This window comes from Cibotium barometz, chromosome 5, assembly GCF_041138505.1.
Source record: "Cibotium barometz isolate CiBa-2024 chromosome 5, ASM4113850v1, whole genome shotgun sequence".
Classification (NCBI taxonomy): domain Eukaryota; kingdom Viridiplantae; phylum Streptophyta; class Polypodiopsida; order Cyatheales; family Cibotiaceae; genus Cibotium; species Cibotium barometz.
In genome coordinates, this window is record NC_141050.1 from 27,630,976 (window position 1) to 27,649,246 (window position 18,271).

At 42.4% G+C, this 18,271-nt stretch overlaps 1 protein-coding gene across 4 annotated transcripts in view; it reads right to left on the minus strand.

Annotated features, from left to right (window-relative positions):
- Positions 1 to 1,122: 1,122 nt before the first annotated feature.
- Positions 1,123 to 18,271, minus strand: part of LOC147638310 (uncharacterized) — a 71,437-nt gene continuing 54,288 nt past the window's right edge. For all 4 annotated transcript variants that reach the window (XM_086798241.1, XM_086798239.1, XM_086798240.1 and 1 more), the window contains 4 exons: positions 3,104 to 3,203; positions 2,914 to 2,985; positions 2,507 to 2,617; positions 1,123 to 2,407 (listed from right to left, as the gene is read on the minus strand). In XM_086798241.1, coding sequence (XP_086654367.1) covers positions 1,667 to 2,407; positions 2,507 to 2,617; positions 2,914 to 2,985; positions 3,104 to 3,203 — 1,024 coding nt within the window. In that variant the 3' untranslated portion in view covers positions 1,123 to 1,666. The remainder of the gene's footprint in view (positions 2,408 to 2,506; positions 2,618 to 2,913; positions 2,986 to 3,103; positions 3,204 to 18,271) is intronic.

An 18,271-nucleotide genomic window follows, 5' to 3' on the forward strand; every position in this document is an offset into this window, starting at 1 on the left:
CTTAAGTGATGCACTCATTTACGAGATAAGCATGCGGATGGGCATTCATCCATTTTCAATGAGCCTTAAAAAAATGGAAAGCTTAGGGTATGTATGGCCTTGAAGAAGGTCAATGACAACGCACAAAGACCACTATCCTTTGCAAGCATGTTTGGAAAAGGGTAATCAAAAAACAGGCTTATTATAGATTATTAAGAAGATCAGCATAAGCTTAACAACCTCCTACGCTACAATGAAGGAACATATTTCAGGCAGTTCTCCATGCCTAATAATGCACTCAGCCACTCAATGACCTTACAAATTCTGGGGAATCTCACTGTCTTGGAAAAGGTACATGTGGAACAAACAAATGCATACATTGGAGCATAAGGTATGTATGCATTGATTCCAAAAATTAGAAGAGACCGTACAATTAATCAGAGAATCCATACCTTTGAATGTTTTTAAATCCTGCACATACAGGGTGCACGTTTTACATGCATTGAAACCCCAGACAGAAGTGCAAGACATGCTAGGGTTTTACAAGAATTGAAACCCCATAAAGAAGTATGCTAGGGTTTTACATGTATTGAAACCCCATAAAGAAGTATCTGCAAGACATGCTAGGGCCTCAAAGAAGGAAAAGCAGTGAGCAAGTCCCTTTAAAATGAATTGGAATGCTAAAAGCTTTTGTGGTATTGCAATCATGCATTCTATCCTAAAAACTAAAAGGGCACATGCAGTCAGTGCCCACGTTATTTTTGAGCCAACTATTATGCAGCCTCGGTATAATCTGATCCTCTTTGCACAGGAGGGACTTCGGCAAGATTGGCCGTCCTCAACTAACCGTTTGAATGACCCACACCAGTGTGGAGCTATGTGTGAAGGCCCTTGTATAAGTGGATCGATCTTGTTTATGGCATCAGAGAGCACATGGATTACAGATGAGGCAAAATTCAAACCTTTTTCTATGAAACGCATTAAAAGGAAAAATTTGTATTATCTTGTACACATTCCTTAGAATAGGAAAGAAACATATCATTCAAGACAACTCCAAAGAAGTTGGTTAGTCCAGAAGGTCATGAGTTCAAAACCCCCAAAAAGCCACTTTAACAAATCCCACACACACACGCTCACACAGTCTTGACAATGCAAAAGCTTATATAAAGAAAGCATCATGAAAAAAGCAGCAGTCACTCCTAAACTCTTCAGGATGTCGTCTTTTGTATTAGCCAGTTCTTTCGATAGCACGTTCCTGTACAACCATCCAGATAAAAATATTTAACCTGAAGGCATAGATAGCTTGCCATCATTTGAAGGTCTAATGCAAATGTATCTATAGCTAGCTGCCGTTTCCATATAATTGTTCGAATTATCATGGAGATCAAAACCATAAAAGATTTGAGATAGAGGTTTTGCACTCAAAGCAACTGTCAAAGCCTTTCTTTGATCTAATTGGTGCTACTGTTTGACTGCACTACACAAAGCTTGCCATCTTGATGGCCATACAAGGTTTAGTGTCAGCTCTTGCTGATCTACTATATTTTGCCAGGCTATAGGTATAATGCAGGGTCTCGCTGATTTACTGTGCTTCCGTAATAATGACTGAAAAGACCATGCCACATTCAATGAACTTAATGTGTCGGCTCAGACTTTTGACGAGGTGGAGCACAGAAGCTTGAGTGTATCATATGCCCACTGTGGCATCTGCATCCATACGGACAGCAACATCTTGATTGGCTGCTGCTGGCTGTCTCGCATTCCCGATGCTTTCACGCTTACGGAAATAGGGTGTCAAAGCCCTCAAGCGTTCCTTCTTTGTACTCTTGTTTGTTTTCAGAGATAAATCCTCGCTCATATCGTATGGCAAAGGCTGGACCTTAGGCTTCATCTTGTTACAGGTTGAAGAAGATACACATGAGCCAGTGTTAGCACGACTTTTCAGTACATTACTATTGCCATTGCCTTTAGCTCGATTATGCCTTTCAGAAGTTGCTTTGGCAACTGCTCTCTTGGGGGGATCTTTTGCCTTCATTCTCTCACTGCAACTCACTTTGCGTTCTGCATTGCTGATCATCTGCTGACTTTCTGTAACAGGAGCCATACTAACCCCCTCATTCTCTTCCCCAGCACCATGATCCATTCCCTCATTAGGAAAAGGTGACTCAGAATCATTGTTCTTGGCAGTAGACATGGAAGCCATAGGGAGCTGTGACATAGAATGCATAACAGGTTTCTTCATGTTCCCATCTTTGTTTTCACCCAACAGATCAACAGCACTTCCCTCCACTGGATTTTGGAGGCAATCACTGCTGCTATGCTCAACCTCACACCCAGGGGACCTGCACATCCCAATTGACTCAGTTTCTGAACTGGCACGGTTGCTTCGTGAGTTGAATTTAGGTGATTTGGCTCGTGTAGTCGGGATCTGCACATGTAGTGTAGCTATGATCTTGACAGCAATGCAGGCTCTCGAACTTAAAAATCTTCAATACATGATGTTACAAGGATCCAGGTGAGCACCAACCTTCTTCAATTCACCTTTAGGTGGAGGACCCTCCCGATAAAAGCTGGGCATAGGAGACGCCTTAAATGTCAAGCTTTGTCGGAGCACTTTAATAGCTTCTTCATCTTCTTTCTGGGAAAGAAAAGCACTTAACCTAGTTAGGTTTTGAGAAAAGGCTTCGGCAGCATGCCTTGTAATGGGGCATAGTTTTTAAGATATGGAAAAGAGATGCAGACAAATCTAAGTGTCAAGTCAGCAGGCCCTTGCCCAAGTGGCTATAATACCATGCTGCCCAGAAGGGAGCGTGAGTTCAAACCTGGTCATCATCGCTTGTGTGTGCACACACATGCACTTGTGAGTCTGTATTTATGTTGATACATATGTCTGTGTACATGACAGGCTCAGAATAAAGGAATCTAAGAGTCCACCTGTGTCTTTGCTTGCATTTGTGTCTTCACGTCTTCCTTAGCATTGAACTTCTCTTGTAATTTGGAATAGAACTGTCTTGAAGGAAAAATCTTACAAACTCAGAAATTCATTACAGCATGGTTGCAGAAATTGATTTATCAATGAACAAATATTGAAAAGCCATGAGGAAATGGAAAGAAGATAAAATACCTCTTTTCGTATCTTTGCACGTTCGTCAGACCGAAAGCTGAAACCAGTTGCACTTGAGAGAACACTAATTTTGGCCTTTGGGGCATGTGAGCCAGATTGTCTACCAAAATTTGCATAACAAAACCTTTTAATATAGAAACCAATGTGTTTGTGCATGCACAAATGCATGTGTGTGCATGCTTCGTGATACTACAGATTCAGTTTTTTCTCTTTTGGCATGGTCTAAAAACCAAATCTCTTGTTCTATGACAAACAGCATTGAGATCTTTTGGTAAAATTCTCATTATAAGAAGGCCTTGCATCTCCTTAAGTATGAGTTCATATGCTCACCGAAAATGCATGGAGGCCTTAACATTTTGGATATCCATTATCATGTTTTGACACACAAAGCCACTCTACTTCCGACTTTTCTCGTGCAGCAACAACCCTGGACGCTTATGATTGCAGCTCTCTACTTTAATGTGAACACAGATGCATTTGGCATATGGCAGCTAACTCACTGGGAACTTTTATTTGGCTATGTGGAGGGTAAGATTTCTTGATGTCTTTATGTCCCTCATCTCCTTGCAGACTTGAAGCTTATTCTGCAATATATTCAGTGGTCAAGTAGACCTCCTAAGACTAGCAATACTTTGAGACAAGAAAGTATCTTTTGGGGCCATGCATTCCCTGCTCCTTTGGCTGTTCGTTCCCCTCGGTGAGCTTATTTTCTTTCTACAAAAGGCATTCAGGTTTGCCAAGATGTTGATGCTGAAGGAAATGTTATGTCCTTTCCTCGAGCTCAAAGCCGTTGGCAATTGGGTATGCACTACAAAACATTATGGCGCATGTTACAAGAACAATTGCAGCCTTTTACTCCTCTTACAGTTGTTCCGGATGGTGAATAGATCTACAGGTTGATTATTCATGCGCCTTGGTTTGTCGATCAAGTTAATAAGATTTGGCTCCTTACTAAGACACATAGTTGCATTCCGTACTGGTACGGAAAGATTAAGTCCGTACAGTACGGATCCGTACGTCGTACGGAACAAGTCGACTTGTACTTTTTTTTATTGAATCCGGTTCGCATCGCCTAGGGTTCCGTACCCTTTTTTTAAATCTCTCGTGTTTTGAGCTGCCCGTACCTACGCCGCCCATCATGTTTTCGTACTTGTGCACCGTACCTGCATCATGACCCGTGTGACCTGTGCGCCCATCCATCTACTGTTGTACAGCTTCAAGGTGCCTGCCCATTGCCTCTCTCTCTCTCTCTCTCTCTCTCTCTCTCTCATGAATCATGAATGATCATTGGTGACACACAAACTCTATTTTCAGCCTATTTTCAGTCCTCTATTAATTTTGTATTTTTTCCAATCATTCCCTCTATTTTCAGAAATTCAGCCCCTTGAACAATCCCTTTTTAATGTATTTTTTTTCAATCTTCATTCCCGAATTCCTCTATTTTCAGAAATTCAGCCACTAATGTGGCTTCTAATGTTGATTTTTTTAAATTGCAGCTTGTCCAAGATGCCAAGGCACCAAATCCTTACTGGGCTGCACACACCATCATACTTAATAGCACATCATCAGCAAGTTCAGGCACTCGTCATTGGAAATGCCGTTATTGTAACTTGCAGCAATCTAGCTCGATCACGCGGGTCATCCGCCACATGTCAAAGTTGGGGAGCAAGGGAATTGGTGGATGCCCTAGTATTTCACAGGAAATGGTTGATGCTATTATAAGGGAGAATACCAAGGAGTTTCCACATGGCAGAGAGATTCGTAGCATTATCATTGATGATAATGTGTTGTTGGATCCTTTGCCTACAGATGCAACACCTAGCAAAAAGAGGGCTAGGATTTCTGAGGATGAGGAAGTGCCTGCTTCTTCTGCACCTATTGGGCATTTCTCCTTGCACTCCATGTCATGGATCAAGGAGAGGCAACGAGGGCTGAGATTGAGATAGAGCGCACTCTCATTGAGTATTATATCTCTTTCAATGTGCTACGCACAAACCAATGGAAGAGGATGATTGCCGCTGTTGCAATTGTAGGCAATGTGGATGGGTGGACAAGTTTAGAGTACAATAAGATAAGGACCACCATGTTGGAGGAAGAGAAGGAGAGGATTGAGACTTCTCTCCAACCTATCAAAGAAGGTTGGAAGAAGTTTGGTTGCACCATCATTTCAGATGGTTGGAGTGACACGAGACAGCGCCACATAATAAATATCTTGGTCTCTTCATGTCTTGGCACCTACTTTTTGCGTGCAGTTGATGCAAGCAAGGCAAGGGAACGGATCACAGCTCATTTTATCTACCACCACATTCGTCAAGCTATTGTGGAGGTGGGGGTAGAGAATGTGGTGCAAGTGGTAACAGACAATGCCTCTAACTGCAAGAGGATGGGTGAGCTGATTGAGGAAGAGTTTCCAAGCATTGTGTGGACTCCTTGTGCTGCATACTCCTTGGATCTTCTTATGGAGGATATTGGGAGGTTGAGTTGGGTGAAGCCCATCATCGAGGATGCTACACGCATAGCTTCTTTCTTTAGAAAGAAACACCAGGCATTGGCTATTTTTCGCTCTCATAGTGCGAAAGATATCATATGACCCTCCAAGACCAGATTTGCTTATATGTATTTGGTCTTGGAGCGTTTGTATGATGTTCGAGATGCTCTTCGCCGATCCGTGGTTGGTGCACTTTGCAAGCAAATGCATAATGCAAATCATGAAGCCACAAGGACCATCCAAAGAAAAGTGCTAGATGAGGAGTTTTGGCCAAAAGCACATGGTATCACCATAGTATTGAAACCCCTCTTCATCCTCTTGCGTGTCACAGATATGGAGAGGTCTACCATGGGAATACTCTATCATCTTTTCCACAAGATGAAGAGAGAGCTTGCAGCATGCACACTCATCTCCAGAGCCAGGTGAGTACTAAATATTGAATTGTAAATTGCAATGTCTATTTAATATTTAGTATTTATAAATTACTCTTCGAAGTTCGTAGTATGTACTTATGGTTGTTGACATTCACAAGATGGATGAGATTATGCGCCTTGTAGAGAGGAGATGGGATTGGATGCATCGTCCAATTCATGGTATGGCAACACTATTGCATCCTCTCTACAAGAGTGCAGATATTTTCATGGACACGACACGTCTATCCATGAGAGATCAATACATGAGTCATGTACTGACCGATGAGCAACTGGTACACATTGATCGTCGAGAGATGATAGGATACTCTAATAACCTTGGAGAATTCTATACTCGCAGTGTTTCTATGCTGCCAGAGGTGTGTAAGATGCCTCTTGATTAGTGGGAGACACATGGATACCACAACCTCAACTAATAGTCCTTGACTTCGGCTATTATCCCAGGTAATAATACAAAATAGTAAATACATATTGATTATTGATAAATTATTCGGCTTTGGAGTCTTTAAGGACCTAGGCTTTAAGATTTGTTATAACTAAGACTCGAATCTTCGTGGATTTAAGGATTGTTCCTCTGGAGCCTGTGAGAGAAACTGGAGTTCTTACTCTCTTATTCACACGAAGATCCGAAACCAGTTGAGCACAGCTCAACTAGAGAGGTTGGTGTTTTGCAGAGCCAACCTTCAACTAATTCGAAATCTTCGAAAGATGGATAGACCAAAACAGGTACGTGATTTACGACATACTGAATCCTGATGCACTTCAAAGTTCATAGTAAGCTTAAAGTGATTAGTCACTAATATCTACTAGTGAATACATGCTCCATAGGTTGATGTTGAGGAGTTCGAGCGCCGCAGCCAGCAACATGCTGAGGAGAGCGACATAGTGCGTGATGAGCAGGAGGAGATATATAGACAACTTCACAGAGAGCTCGAGACCATTGATAGACGAGTCACTCGAGCTCTCACTACCGGCTCCCTTACTTCTTCAACTCAACATAATCGTCCTTCCACCTCTAAAGGCACCAAGGTGTATACTCGTGGTGCACATGCCAGAGGGAGAGCCGCCAGAGCGATCAGTAGAGGTGGTCCAGAGCACCAGATGTAGACTCTTCCAAAGGAGATACCTGGGACCTCTGCCATTGTTGAGGAGATACCTAGTGATGTGGGGGAGCGGGATCCACTATATGATTCTGATGGGAATCTCCTCACAGATGGAGACTACTCATCATCCTCATCTTCAGGCTTGGATGATGATGAGTGAGGGCCGGCCATATGGCTATTGGCGTTTGTACTTTGTAGTATGTAGTATGTAGTATGTAGTAGGATTTCAGCTTCAGCAGGGCAATCCTTCATGTTGTATGCAGTGCAGCTCATTTGACAGCTCATTTGACATTTATATAGCATACATGTTTGCATTTCAATTGTTTTTTGTGCATCTTTGTGTACCAATGTTGCTAAATTATAAATGATTTATAATGTGTTTTTTAAACACATTTTTTAAAAAAAAAGTGAACGTACTTAAAGTACTCATCCCAATGCGTACTCATACGCATACTGTACTGTACCGCACCATACCTAAAGTACTCAACCACTATGCTAAGACAACCCATTGGTGAAAACAACACCTAAAGAAAATATGGCGTAGTAAATTGCCACTCAAATCTAGATTGTTTTTATGACAATGCTTGTTGGGAGTGCTCCCAACAAGAGAATTTCTTGAAAACAGACTCATACCTGCTGGGAAATGCCCTTCTTGTCGTTGCATAAAGGAAACAGTGATGCGTCTTCTTTGGTCTTGTCCGCAGACCAAAAGTTTTCTTTGACAAATTTCACATTCTCTTCAACTTTTGTAGGTGGCCTTCTAGATTGGATCATGCACAGCCCTCTCTAATCTGGACTAGATATTGGGCTTTGTGGACAATATGGCATGCAAGAAATCAATTGGTTTTTCATTCCGTAAGGATTACACACTATCACTCCTTGCGCCAATCCTTGCATCAGTCTTTGTTTGACAGCATCCATCTGGATCGGATTGATGATGGCAAATTGGCTTTGTCTTTACATGTTTTTTACCTTTGTAACTGCTCTTTAAGAATTTTTTGAGGACCTCTTTCTTTGTGCAGTGAAGCAATAGAACATAGCTTTTCACCCCAAAAAAAAAAATGTGCGCATGCATATGCAAATTTGTGTCACACACACAAAATGAATGAATATGTGTGTGTGTGTGTGTGAGAGAGAGAGAGACACAAATTTGCTTCAGTCTCTTCAAGATGCTCATTTCCTTGGACAACTTTCCTTGCCTCGGCTGGAAGTGTTTTATCACTGTTTTTAGCTTTTTGATATCGGTTGTCCCACTCTAGGACAGCCATGCATGTACATTTTAATTATAATGAAACAACGGATTTCACCCCAAAAAAAAAAAGTTATGTGTGTGTGTGTTGGAGATGTATTGTGGGAGTTCTGCCTGTCGGTGTATTTTTGGAAAAGAGGCACATCGCTATGGCAAGATGTCACCATTGCATGCTACACGATGAGACAATGCCTCATGTGCTATGGTATTGTGATTTCTCTCATGCACTCTTGGACAGACTCTCTGGGTATCTTTGCACGCGATTCCCGAGAGCTCATTTTCAAAAGACATTCTAGCTTTTCGCTCGGATCCCACAACGATATACCAACTTCGAAGTATTCTTTGCATGGACTACTTTTTGAGCATTGTGGACAATACGGCAAAATAGAAATCAAATGCATTTTGGACACATTCCTCTAGATCAATACACCTACTTCCAACCCTTGTTGAGACAGTCTCTACATGACTGCCAAAACTTGCATCAAATGAACGACCAGCAATACATGGCCTTCTTTGACTGCTTCTAGGCAATCAATTCCATGGGGCTTGGGCCCTATATAGGGACCTCGGTTGTATCATGATGTTTTGTTTGTGGGTTTTCACCTCGCGATGAGGTTTCCCATTGGTAATATATATACACATACACATACGTGTGTGTGTGTGTGTGTGTGTGTGTGTGTGTGTGTGTGTGTGCCATCTGTTTCGACCTGCTCGCCCCTTGTGTGTGTGGACGTGTTTGCTAAGTCGCTTGCTACTCAACTCCTAATTCGTTTTGCCTCACCTGTGCATCTGTTGTATGTGTCTTCTCCTTCTTTCCATGCGTGTGTCTTGTTCGCCTGCTGCTCTGCTCCTTTCTTTTTGCTTCTCGATGTCTCTTCTTGTTTCATAGCTTCCATCTTTGCTTTCTATGGCTGCTGTGTGTGTGTGTGTGTGTGTGTGTGTGTGTGTGTGTGTGTGTGTGTGTGTGTGTGTGTGTGTGTGTGTGTAGTTCGTGTGTGCGTGTGTGTGTGTGTGTGGGCTCTCGAACGTCGCGACCTGCTCGCCTAGCTCCTTCGACCTGCTCGCATGCTGGTCTGCTCGACCTGCTCGCCCCTTGTGTGTGAGCACGTCTGGTAAGGCGCACCTGCTTCCTGGTCTGTGTCGGGCCTGCAGCCCTCTTCGCCACAATCTGAGGGTCCCTTCTGAGCGCATAGAAACAGTGTATTCTCATTGTCTATCTGCCCTATCTTCCTCTCTTCTGCGACGTGTCTGCGTGTGTAGGAGTGTGTGTGTGTGTGTGCGTGTGTGTCTGTGCCTCGCTTCAGGTCTAATTTTTCCCTTCTGTATAAGTCGCTTCAGGTCTCTGTTTTTCCCCTCCTTGTAAGATTGCATTCCAATAGTGCTGTCCCCCCTTTTTTTCCTGATCTGTGTCTTCCTGCTGAATCGAATAGTCTCGATGGCAGAATCAAGCAAGTATTATGTCAAGAGAGCTCTTTCTCCTGAACCTAAAAGACAATCAAGGGAATCTCTGCCCCCCATAGCTCCTTCATCTGAAGATGCTTCCTATGTGTTTGACATGTTGAATGAAGATTTTCAACAAAGTAGAAGAGAATGGATACTACCTGCTCCAGAACTCACTTACAAGATGAAGTTGCCTTCTCTTGTGCATCCTCTGAAGAAGCTCTCTCAAACTGCAGTCATCATCTTTTTTCCAGGTAAAATACCCTCGGCTAATGATGTGGGACAATGGGTGAATTCTCTCCTAGGTGGATGTTATGTAGAAGGAGTCTATTTTGCCTCCAGAGGATTTTATGAAGTTCATCTCTTGGATGCATTGACAAAACAAAAAGATGCTGGAAATGTCCCCTTTATTTTTTGGTTGTCAAATGGTGCACATCATGCCCTGGTCTCCTAATAAGGATTATCAGAATCTCATCAAACATCACTGCCCTGTATGGGTTGAAGTCGTTGATTTCCCAGATTACATGAGAACAGAGCTTCCAGGCTTAGCGATGACATTGGGACAAGTGATCTGTCCCCCTCGTCCCACAGGTAACAAAAATCGTTTTTGCATCTTATGGGATACTGATAGACCAACCCCCTCTTCTATTGCAGTTGAGATTGAGGGTGTTAATTTGGGAAAGAAATATTTCACTTTGAAATGGGGCATTTTTGCTGGAGCTTGTTTCTCTTGTCACAAGTTCGGGCATCTAGCTTCGGAGTGTCCCTCAATCCTTCATCCGCCTCCTCCAGCTACCATTCCTCCGCCATCTAATAAAGGAGGTCAAAAGACTTATGTGGAAAAGATTGAAGCTAAAGGAGCAAAGCCTTCAGTTCCTACAGGGAACCAAGCCAATTTAGCCCAAAACAAGGATAAAGGAAAAAGCAAGCTAGTGGAAAATAATTCATCTTCTCACGAGGGTTGGCAGAATGCAAAGAAGACGGTGCCTCTCAAACAAAGACCTCTCCAATCTCGCAATTGGGATGCTTCTGCTCCATCTCATGGTCAACCTTCTACCTCTTCGGACAGCCCCATCTCAAAAGCATGGGTCAATGCAGTTAAGAAGGGTATTCCACTTTGTGAAGAAGATGATTTAGTCAGGGAATTGGATTTCGAGGGTCAGCAAGACCCTGTGGCAATGGCAGAGGCTTGATGCCTCCCTTTCTCTTTGAGGACTGCTCATCTCTTGTACATATTTTCATGCGTACTTCTCTTAAATGTTTTTCTTATAATATACAGGGCCTCTACAATCAGCATAAATGGAGGCTCCTATGGCATTATATAAACAATACTCATCCTGATGTTGTGTGTCTGCAAGAGCATAATCAGCATTCTTTTGCTGGCCAGCATGGGTTCTTTTCAGGCTATGATATATTTTATGCAAGATCTGGACAATTCTCTGGGCTGTGCATTTTAGCCAGACATGATCTGCAGCCCTGTGTAGCATTTAATGATCCTTGTGGTCGATGGATGATTATCCAATGCATGATCAATGGAGAGATTTTTGAAATAGGCTCCTTGTATGCCTCTCAAATTTCAGCTTCCAGAGCTCGAATGTGGGACTCCATTAACCAATATCCTTGGTCTTCAAATGCTCTACTTTGTGGTGATTTTAATAATTCCCCTCACTGGAAGGACAATACCACACATAAATCCCATATGCTGCCCTCTGAAATCCAACAATGGAAACATGACTTCTTCTCTTCATACTGCAGATTTATGGACAGCAACTCACCCTTCGGTTTTGGGATTCACATATCATCATAATGCTTTTACAGAATATTGGGCCAGGCTTGATAGATGGTATCTTATTCATGCTCAGCAATATGATGATTATACATGTCAAATGTGGACTGATTATTCTCAACAACTATCTGATCATACTCCACTTTGGCTCGACCTTCCTTTTGGTATGCCTCTGGACGACATTCAGCTCTCTTTAGTCAGACACTTGCAGGTTAATCAATTATATCTTTCTCATGAAAAATTCCAGCAAATGATCAGATTGGCTTCTAAGCCATTGTTATCTCATGCTCAGGAGGATCTGGATTTTGCTTGGAACTCCTTTGTACATCGTATTCAAAATGTCATTAAGGAATATGGAAGATGGTACATGGCAGAAACCAGACAGCATATCCAGTGGGCAAAATCATACAAGCAGTCCTTGGTACAGATTAGCCATCAAAGGTCTCTTTTTGCTTCTGAACAGAATTCATTGTCTTGTGCTTCTTCCATAATTGATGCTAATGATAAACGCAAGCTTTCCAAATGGCAGACAAGGGCTAGAGTTAAACCTATGCTAGATAAGGGCTGCTCCTCGAAATCTTTCTTTCGAAACTTACACACGTACAGACAAAGTCTATCTACCATGAGAGTCAGGAAATCGGATGGTCTTTGGACCCAGACTTTATCTCAGCTAGAAAAACAATGTCTGGATCATTTTCGGCTTCTTTTTTCTCTACCATCTTCTTCTACATCTCAGGCTGCATTGGCTCAGAGCAGATTTATTGAGCTTGTTTCTCCTATTGTTTCTTTGCAAAAAGCTTCAATGCTGGAAATGTCCTTTTCAGATATTGAATTGGATGAAGCCCTCAAGCATTTGGGTAAACATAAATCCCCAGGTTATGATGGTTTGACAGTTGAATTTTTTGTAGCCTTCTGGGCTGAATTGAAGGGTCCAATCTTGAAGCTCGTTAATGTAGCCTGGCAGCATCAACATCTTCCCTCAGCTTGGAAGCATGGTCTGGTTAAGCTTCTGCCCAAAAAACCTCTGTGTGAAACAATGGATGACTGGAGGCCTATCACTTTGATGCCTGTTATATATAAACTTATTGCTAAAATGTTGGTACACCGGATAAAGGATATCCTTCACGATGGACTTCATCCCAGACAATATGGTTTTGTTCCAAGAAGGCATATACATGATAATATCTCCAATACTCTCATTGCAATGGAATATGCAAAATACTCTGCTCAAGATGTCTTGGTCATGCAGGTGGATGTGGCAAAGGCATTTGATACGGTGCAGTGGGATTATGTTTCTCAAATCATGTCTAAACTTGGTTTTGGGCCAAAGCTAGTTAATGTCATATATTGGCTTTACTCAGATTCCACTGCTCAATGCTTTATAGGGAAACATTTGACTGAGTCTTGGACTCTAGAACGATCAATTCGACAGGGATGCCCTCTCAGTGCTCTGTTCTATGCTATTGCTTCGCATCCTTTGCTTCTTTACATGGATCATCTGGTTGATACTAGACAGTTAGAGGGGCTTCAGATTTCTGGTTCACGGCCTTTCATTGCACAGGCTTATGCAGATGATTCATTCTTCATGCCAAAGAACAGTCCTTTGGAGCTTCGTCTATTGATGGATACTCTTTCAGATTTTGGGTTGGCAGCTGGTTTAAAAATTAATTTTCAAAAATCAAAACTCTTACCTCTCAAGCATTGTGACTGGCATGCTATCCTGTGGCCCGGCCAGATTATTTATCCGGAAAACATAGTAAGACACTTGGGCTATCCCATTGGCTGGAAAATCAGAAATAAGCAACAAATATCTTGGGCGCTAAACAAAATTAAGGACAAATTAGAATATTGGAAGATCTCCACTTGGCCATTACATGTACGGCTTCGAATTGTTCAGTCCATTGTTTTGGCTTATGTCCAATTCTACCTTCCTCTCTTACATTGGTCATCTCGAGATCTTTCTTCTTTTATGTCTCAAGCCATGGAGATTTTTTGGAAAACTAAGCTTCATAAAAAAGCTTTAAGGTTGCTCAAAATGGACCTGCTTTGCTCGCCAGAAATGCATGGTGGTTTGAATATTATAAACATCAAATTTCATGTGCTGGCAAGAAAGATCACTATGCTCAAAACCTTTTTTCAACAAGAGCAGCCTTGGTTTATCATGTTGGCAATTCTGTGTGGTCGGATGCGCACAAATGCTTATGGTCGCTGGTTGGTTGATCCATCGGAAGTAGTGCTTGGCAAATTTCAAGGTAAAATCCCTGGTTGTCTATTTTCTACTTCCTTGATTCAGGATTGGAAGAAAGTGCTCTCTCGCATCAATTGGTCTCCCCATCCTGCTTCTATAGCTTCCTCGCTTCGAATGGAAAGCATACATTGGAGTGCTGTTTTTTACTCTCCCCTTGCTGTACAACAACCAATCAGAGCTTACAATCTTATGAAATTGGGCATCCGGTTCATTGACAACGTAGTGGATACTATGGGGCAAATTCTTTCTTTTCCGGCAGCATGCCAACAATACAATCTTGGGATGCATCATAGATCTATATGGAAAGCTATTGCAGATCTCTTACATCCTTTCATTCCGATTCCAACATTGGATGTAAGAGACAGGCTTCAAGATTGGCATCTTCAGTCTTCAGGTTCAAGATTATCCTCTCAATCTTTGCATCTATTGACTTCTATACAGACTTATCGATTGATATTACCTCCTCCATGGATTGCTCAGCATGCTAATTCTCTTTGGCATCTGGATAAGTCTTTAGCTTGGTGGAAAGCAAAACTGACATTGATATGGAAGTTGAAAATGCCATTGAAACAGAGACTCTTTCTCTGGAGATGCATTGTTGGTATTTTTCCAGTGGGAGTGAAATTGGCTCAAAGAAGGATTGCCTCTCCTATTTGTCCAAGATGTCATCATACTACTGAGAGTGTTCCGCATTTATTGTGGTCTTGTTCATATTCCAGAAACCTTCTGGACAAGATCTCCTATTTTTTATCTCTCAGATTTCCTGCACACAGGTTCTACAAGTCTTTCTGGATGTTTGGCACCTTATCAGCTTCTTTGTCACAGTATTCTCTTCCATTGGATCAGATACTGGGCCTTATGGACCCTCTGGCTACAGCGAAATCATACATATCTGAATTCACCCCTTCAGCACCCTTATGAGTTCTTCCGAGCCTCGTTGCGGCAGTCCTTATATGATGCCGTGCATGAGGGAGATTTGGATGTTTCTTGTGTTCAGCTTTTCTTTTACTGTTTCTGATGGATAGGGCATAGGCTCTTTTCTTGAGCACTGCCCTGATCTTGCATAGAACTTTTTTACTGCTGTTTTTAAGTTCTAGGGTTTGGACATCCTCCTGATGTCAAACCCTTATGTACATTTATGATATAATGCAATTTCAACTAGTTTTACAAAAAAAAGTGTGTGTGTGTGTGTGAGAGATCGGCGAGAGTATTGTTCAACTTCTGTTTTCTGTGAATTGTTAGTTCGCAGATCTTCAGCTTCATCTCTTTTTGTCGCGAGCATCTTCTTCAAGTGCTCTCTATCAGTTATGGATGCGGCTGGTTTTCTTCTTGACACCATGAGACAGCAGGAATAGGTAATCTAATATGAAAGAAGGCATGAAAAATCTGTTCATGTCACGGATTCCAAGAAGCCCAGACATGAGGATCTTGGTGCGCAGTTTCTTTATGATCATAGTAACAAAAAAACATGTTTCTATATATACCTAGATGAATCTAGGAGATGAATCTAGAAACATGCCCAAATTCACCTTTTAGGAACGTGCATGTTATATACTCATTGTAGTCAATCTACAAGACTATACAACTATCAACTCCATTATGCATAGTATAGACTAGATACTACATCCCCACTAACGTCATCAGTGCCCAATAGTGGGTGCAGAACTCTGTATCAAGATATGCTCTCACACACGCACTCCACAAACATAAGAGCATATATTCACACAAAGCCCTTCATACTGAGTTTTTGTCAAACCTCCGGAGATGCAGGGCAGACTCAACCATAATGAAGCCTAGCACTAAGGGAAGTAGCAAATAGAAAGAATTAGTTCAGCAAATAAGTAGTTGATAGGGCAAATGCACCGTTAAATATAGAAAGAATAAGCGCAATATCAACTAGCCGCAACTCAGACGAAAACTTCACAATGTGAAATTTGCATGTCCGCTAATACGGCTAGCTTTCGAAACCTCGAAACCTCGAAACTTCAAAACGGTTTTTAAAAACCTTGAAACCTCTCTAGTACGACAGTTTCGCCCAAATTTCAAGTTTGGTTTTTCCTCTCTCTCTATCCTGTGGTTTTTATGAAGTGGTGCTCGAGCAACCTGACTCCTTTTCGCTCCTTCACTCCTCCTCCTTGCCTCCTCTTCCTCTTCCCTTTTTCTCTTTCTCTCTTCTCCTCCACGGTTCACACTAGAGGAAAAGGCGCTCTGCAGCCACAATTAGCGCCCCAACAGGCACAAGTAGCAGTGCAAAAAAACATGTCTTCTAAGCACAAAGCTCCTATAGATGTATGCAAACCTACTTTTGATAAGGACCGCTAGCAAACCCATAATGCCAAAAAGATTATACAGCCACATTACTTACAACTCCGTCATTGGTCTAATCCTTCCTCTGCGCAAGGTGGCATTCGGGCTTTGCAAGGTGATATAGATATGATGGTTACTTAACCATCTCTTTTCTCATGTTCATCATGATGAATGCACCTATAAAATGTGTATCATAGAATGTACAAGGTTTGTGTTCCTCTGACAAATGGAGACTTGTTTGGGAATATGTACATAAGATGCATCTTGATATCATGTTTTTTGAAGAACATAACCTGCATGAATTTGCTAACAAGACTTTTTTTTTCTTTTGTAAGTTAACCAAATCACAATCGTCGTGAGCTCGTTCCCGATGGTCCCCCCATTGCCTGCGCCTCCCCCCCCCTCCTCGATCTGCTGCCCGCCCCCTGTCGTTGCGCATCTCTCGCTGCCCCTCCACCTGTTTTCACCCCTCTGCCCGCCCCCCTCTTTGCGCCTTGTGCACCTCTTCCCCCCCCCCCCCCCCCCCCCCCGCCCCCCTTTTTTTCTTTCCTTTTTCTTTTCGTTTCCCCGCCCCTCTCCTCTCCCCTCCCGTGCAGTTTGCTGCTTCCTGGCTTCTGGGGTTTTCAATTTTACTCGGCAAGCTTCGGTTTAGTCTAGTCTTCACCCTCAGGACTCCATGGCAGCCACTCTGCCATACCAACCGAAGCCGTCGTCGCTTACATTTCCATCTCAGGAGCGGATCTACAGGTTCTTGCCACAACTGTTGCCTCACTTGAGGCCTCCACCCTGGTCTGCAAAATTGTTGGTAGTTGCCCTATGCGTGGACAGCTCAAGGATCTCTTTCAAGCCAACCTCATTGGCGAACCTGCAAAGATCACTGATATTCACCCAAGTGGAGTTCAACTCGCCATCGACGTCAAACCGAGTCATGCAACTGAGTCCCCTCGCACTGCGTACGGCGCAAGCCTTCTTTGCATGGTGGCAACACGGCTTCGATCCTACGTCTGACCCATTGGCTAGCGTTTCGGGCTTCCCAGTGACAATTTGCTTCCCAGGCCTTAGGAAGGAGTACCTTCCTCTTCTCCCGGTGATTGGTGCACCGCTTTTCTTTCGACAGCCAGGGATTCGAGCTACATAGTCAAGGCCAGGATTCTCCTAGCGCTTGCAATTTATTGCAAGATTCTCGCATTCACTGCTTTTTTTATGGAAACCGAAATATATATATATATATATATATATATATATATATATATATATATATATATATATATATATATATATATATATATATATATATATATATATATATACACACATATACATATAGACACACACACACACACACACACACACACACACAAGAAATAAGTGTTTAGGCCTTAGCCTATTTTTGCAAGCACATTACTTGAAAAACATGACTCATGAAAAAACACATTGGATTCATTATTATTCAATGTAAACAATGATTCAATGCTAGAAAACAACACCCATATTCATCTCTCTAGAAGAAAACACCCAAGCCTTAAGGCTTTCATAAATGTGTCTTGGTACGGCCTTACAAAGTCCCACCCCATGGCCCTTTGTATGTGTCAAGTGTGCCTTCAACCGTGTAATGCTGCCAGGATGCACCTCTGCACAAAAATTGCACCTCCATTTTCCTGAGGTTGAGCCTACATACTTGCTCTCCCATGTGACATTGCTCCACAAGGGATCCTGTGTGCGAGGCATCTTGCAAAGTTGCAAGAGAAATACCCTATTACCTACAGCCAGAGACCTTGCATAGGTTATGGGGAAAAAACGCCATTTTAGTTGTAGGAAAGAAGGCCTGATTTTACACCCTAATAACTATTGCCAACACGGTACAGCAATAGTATTTATGGGGCCATAGGCTATAGCTGCACAGGCTCCACAGTGAAACCTATAGAATAATATGCCAAAAAAAAAAGGGCTGAACACTACAACAGGCAGTAGGCTACAACAACCTATATAGTACAGAAGCATATGCAAAAAGAAGATAAAAATACCCTAACTCAAGGTAGGCTTACACATTCACCCGTGACCCAGAAGCTTCACAGTCGGCCAAAACAAGGTACACCGTACAAAACAACAAGAGTCG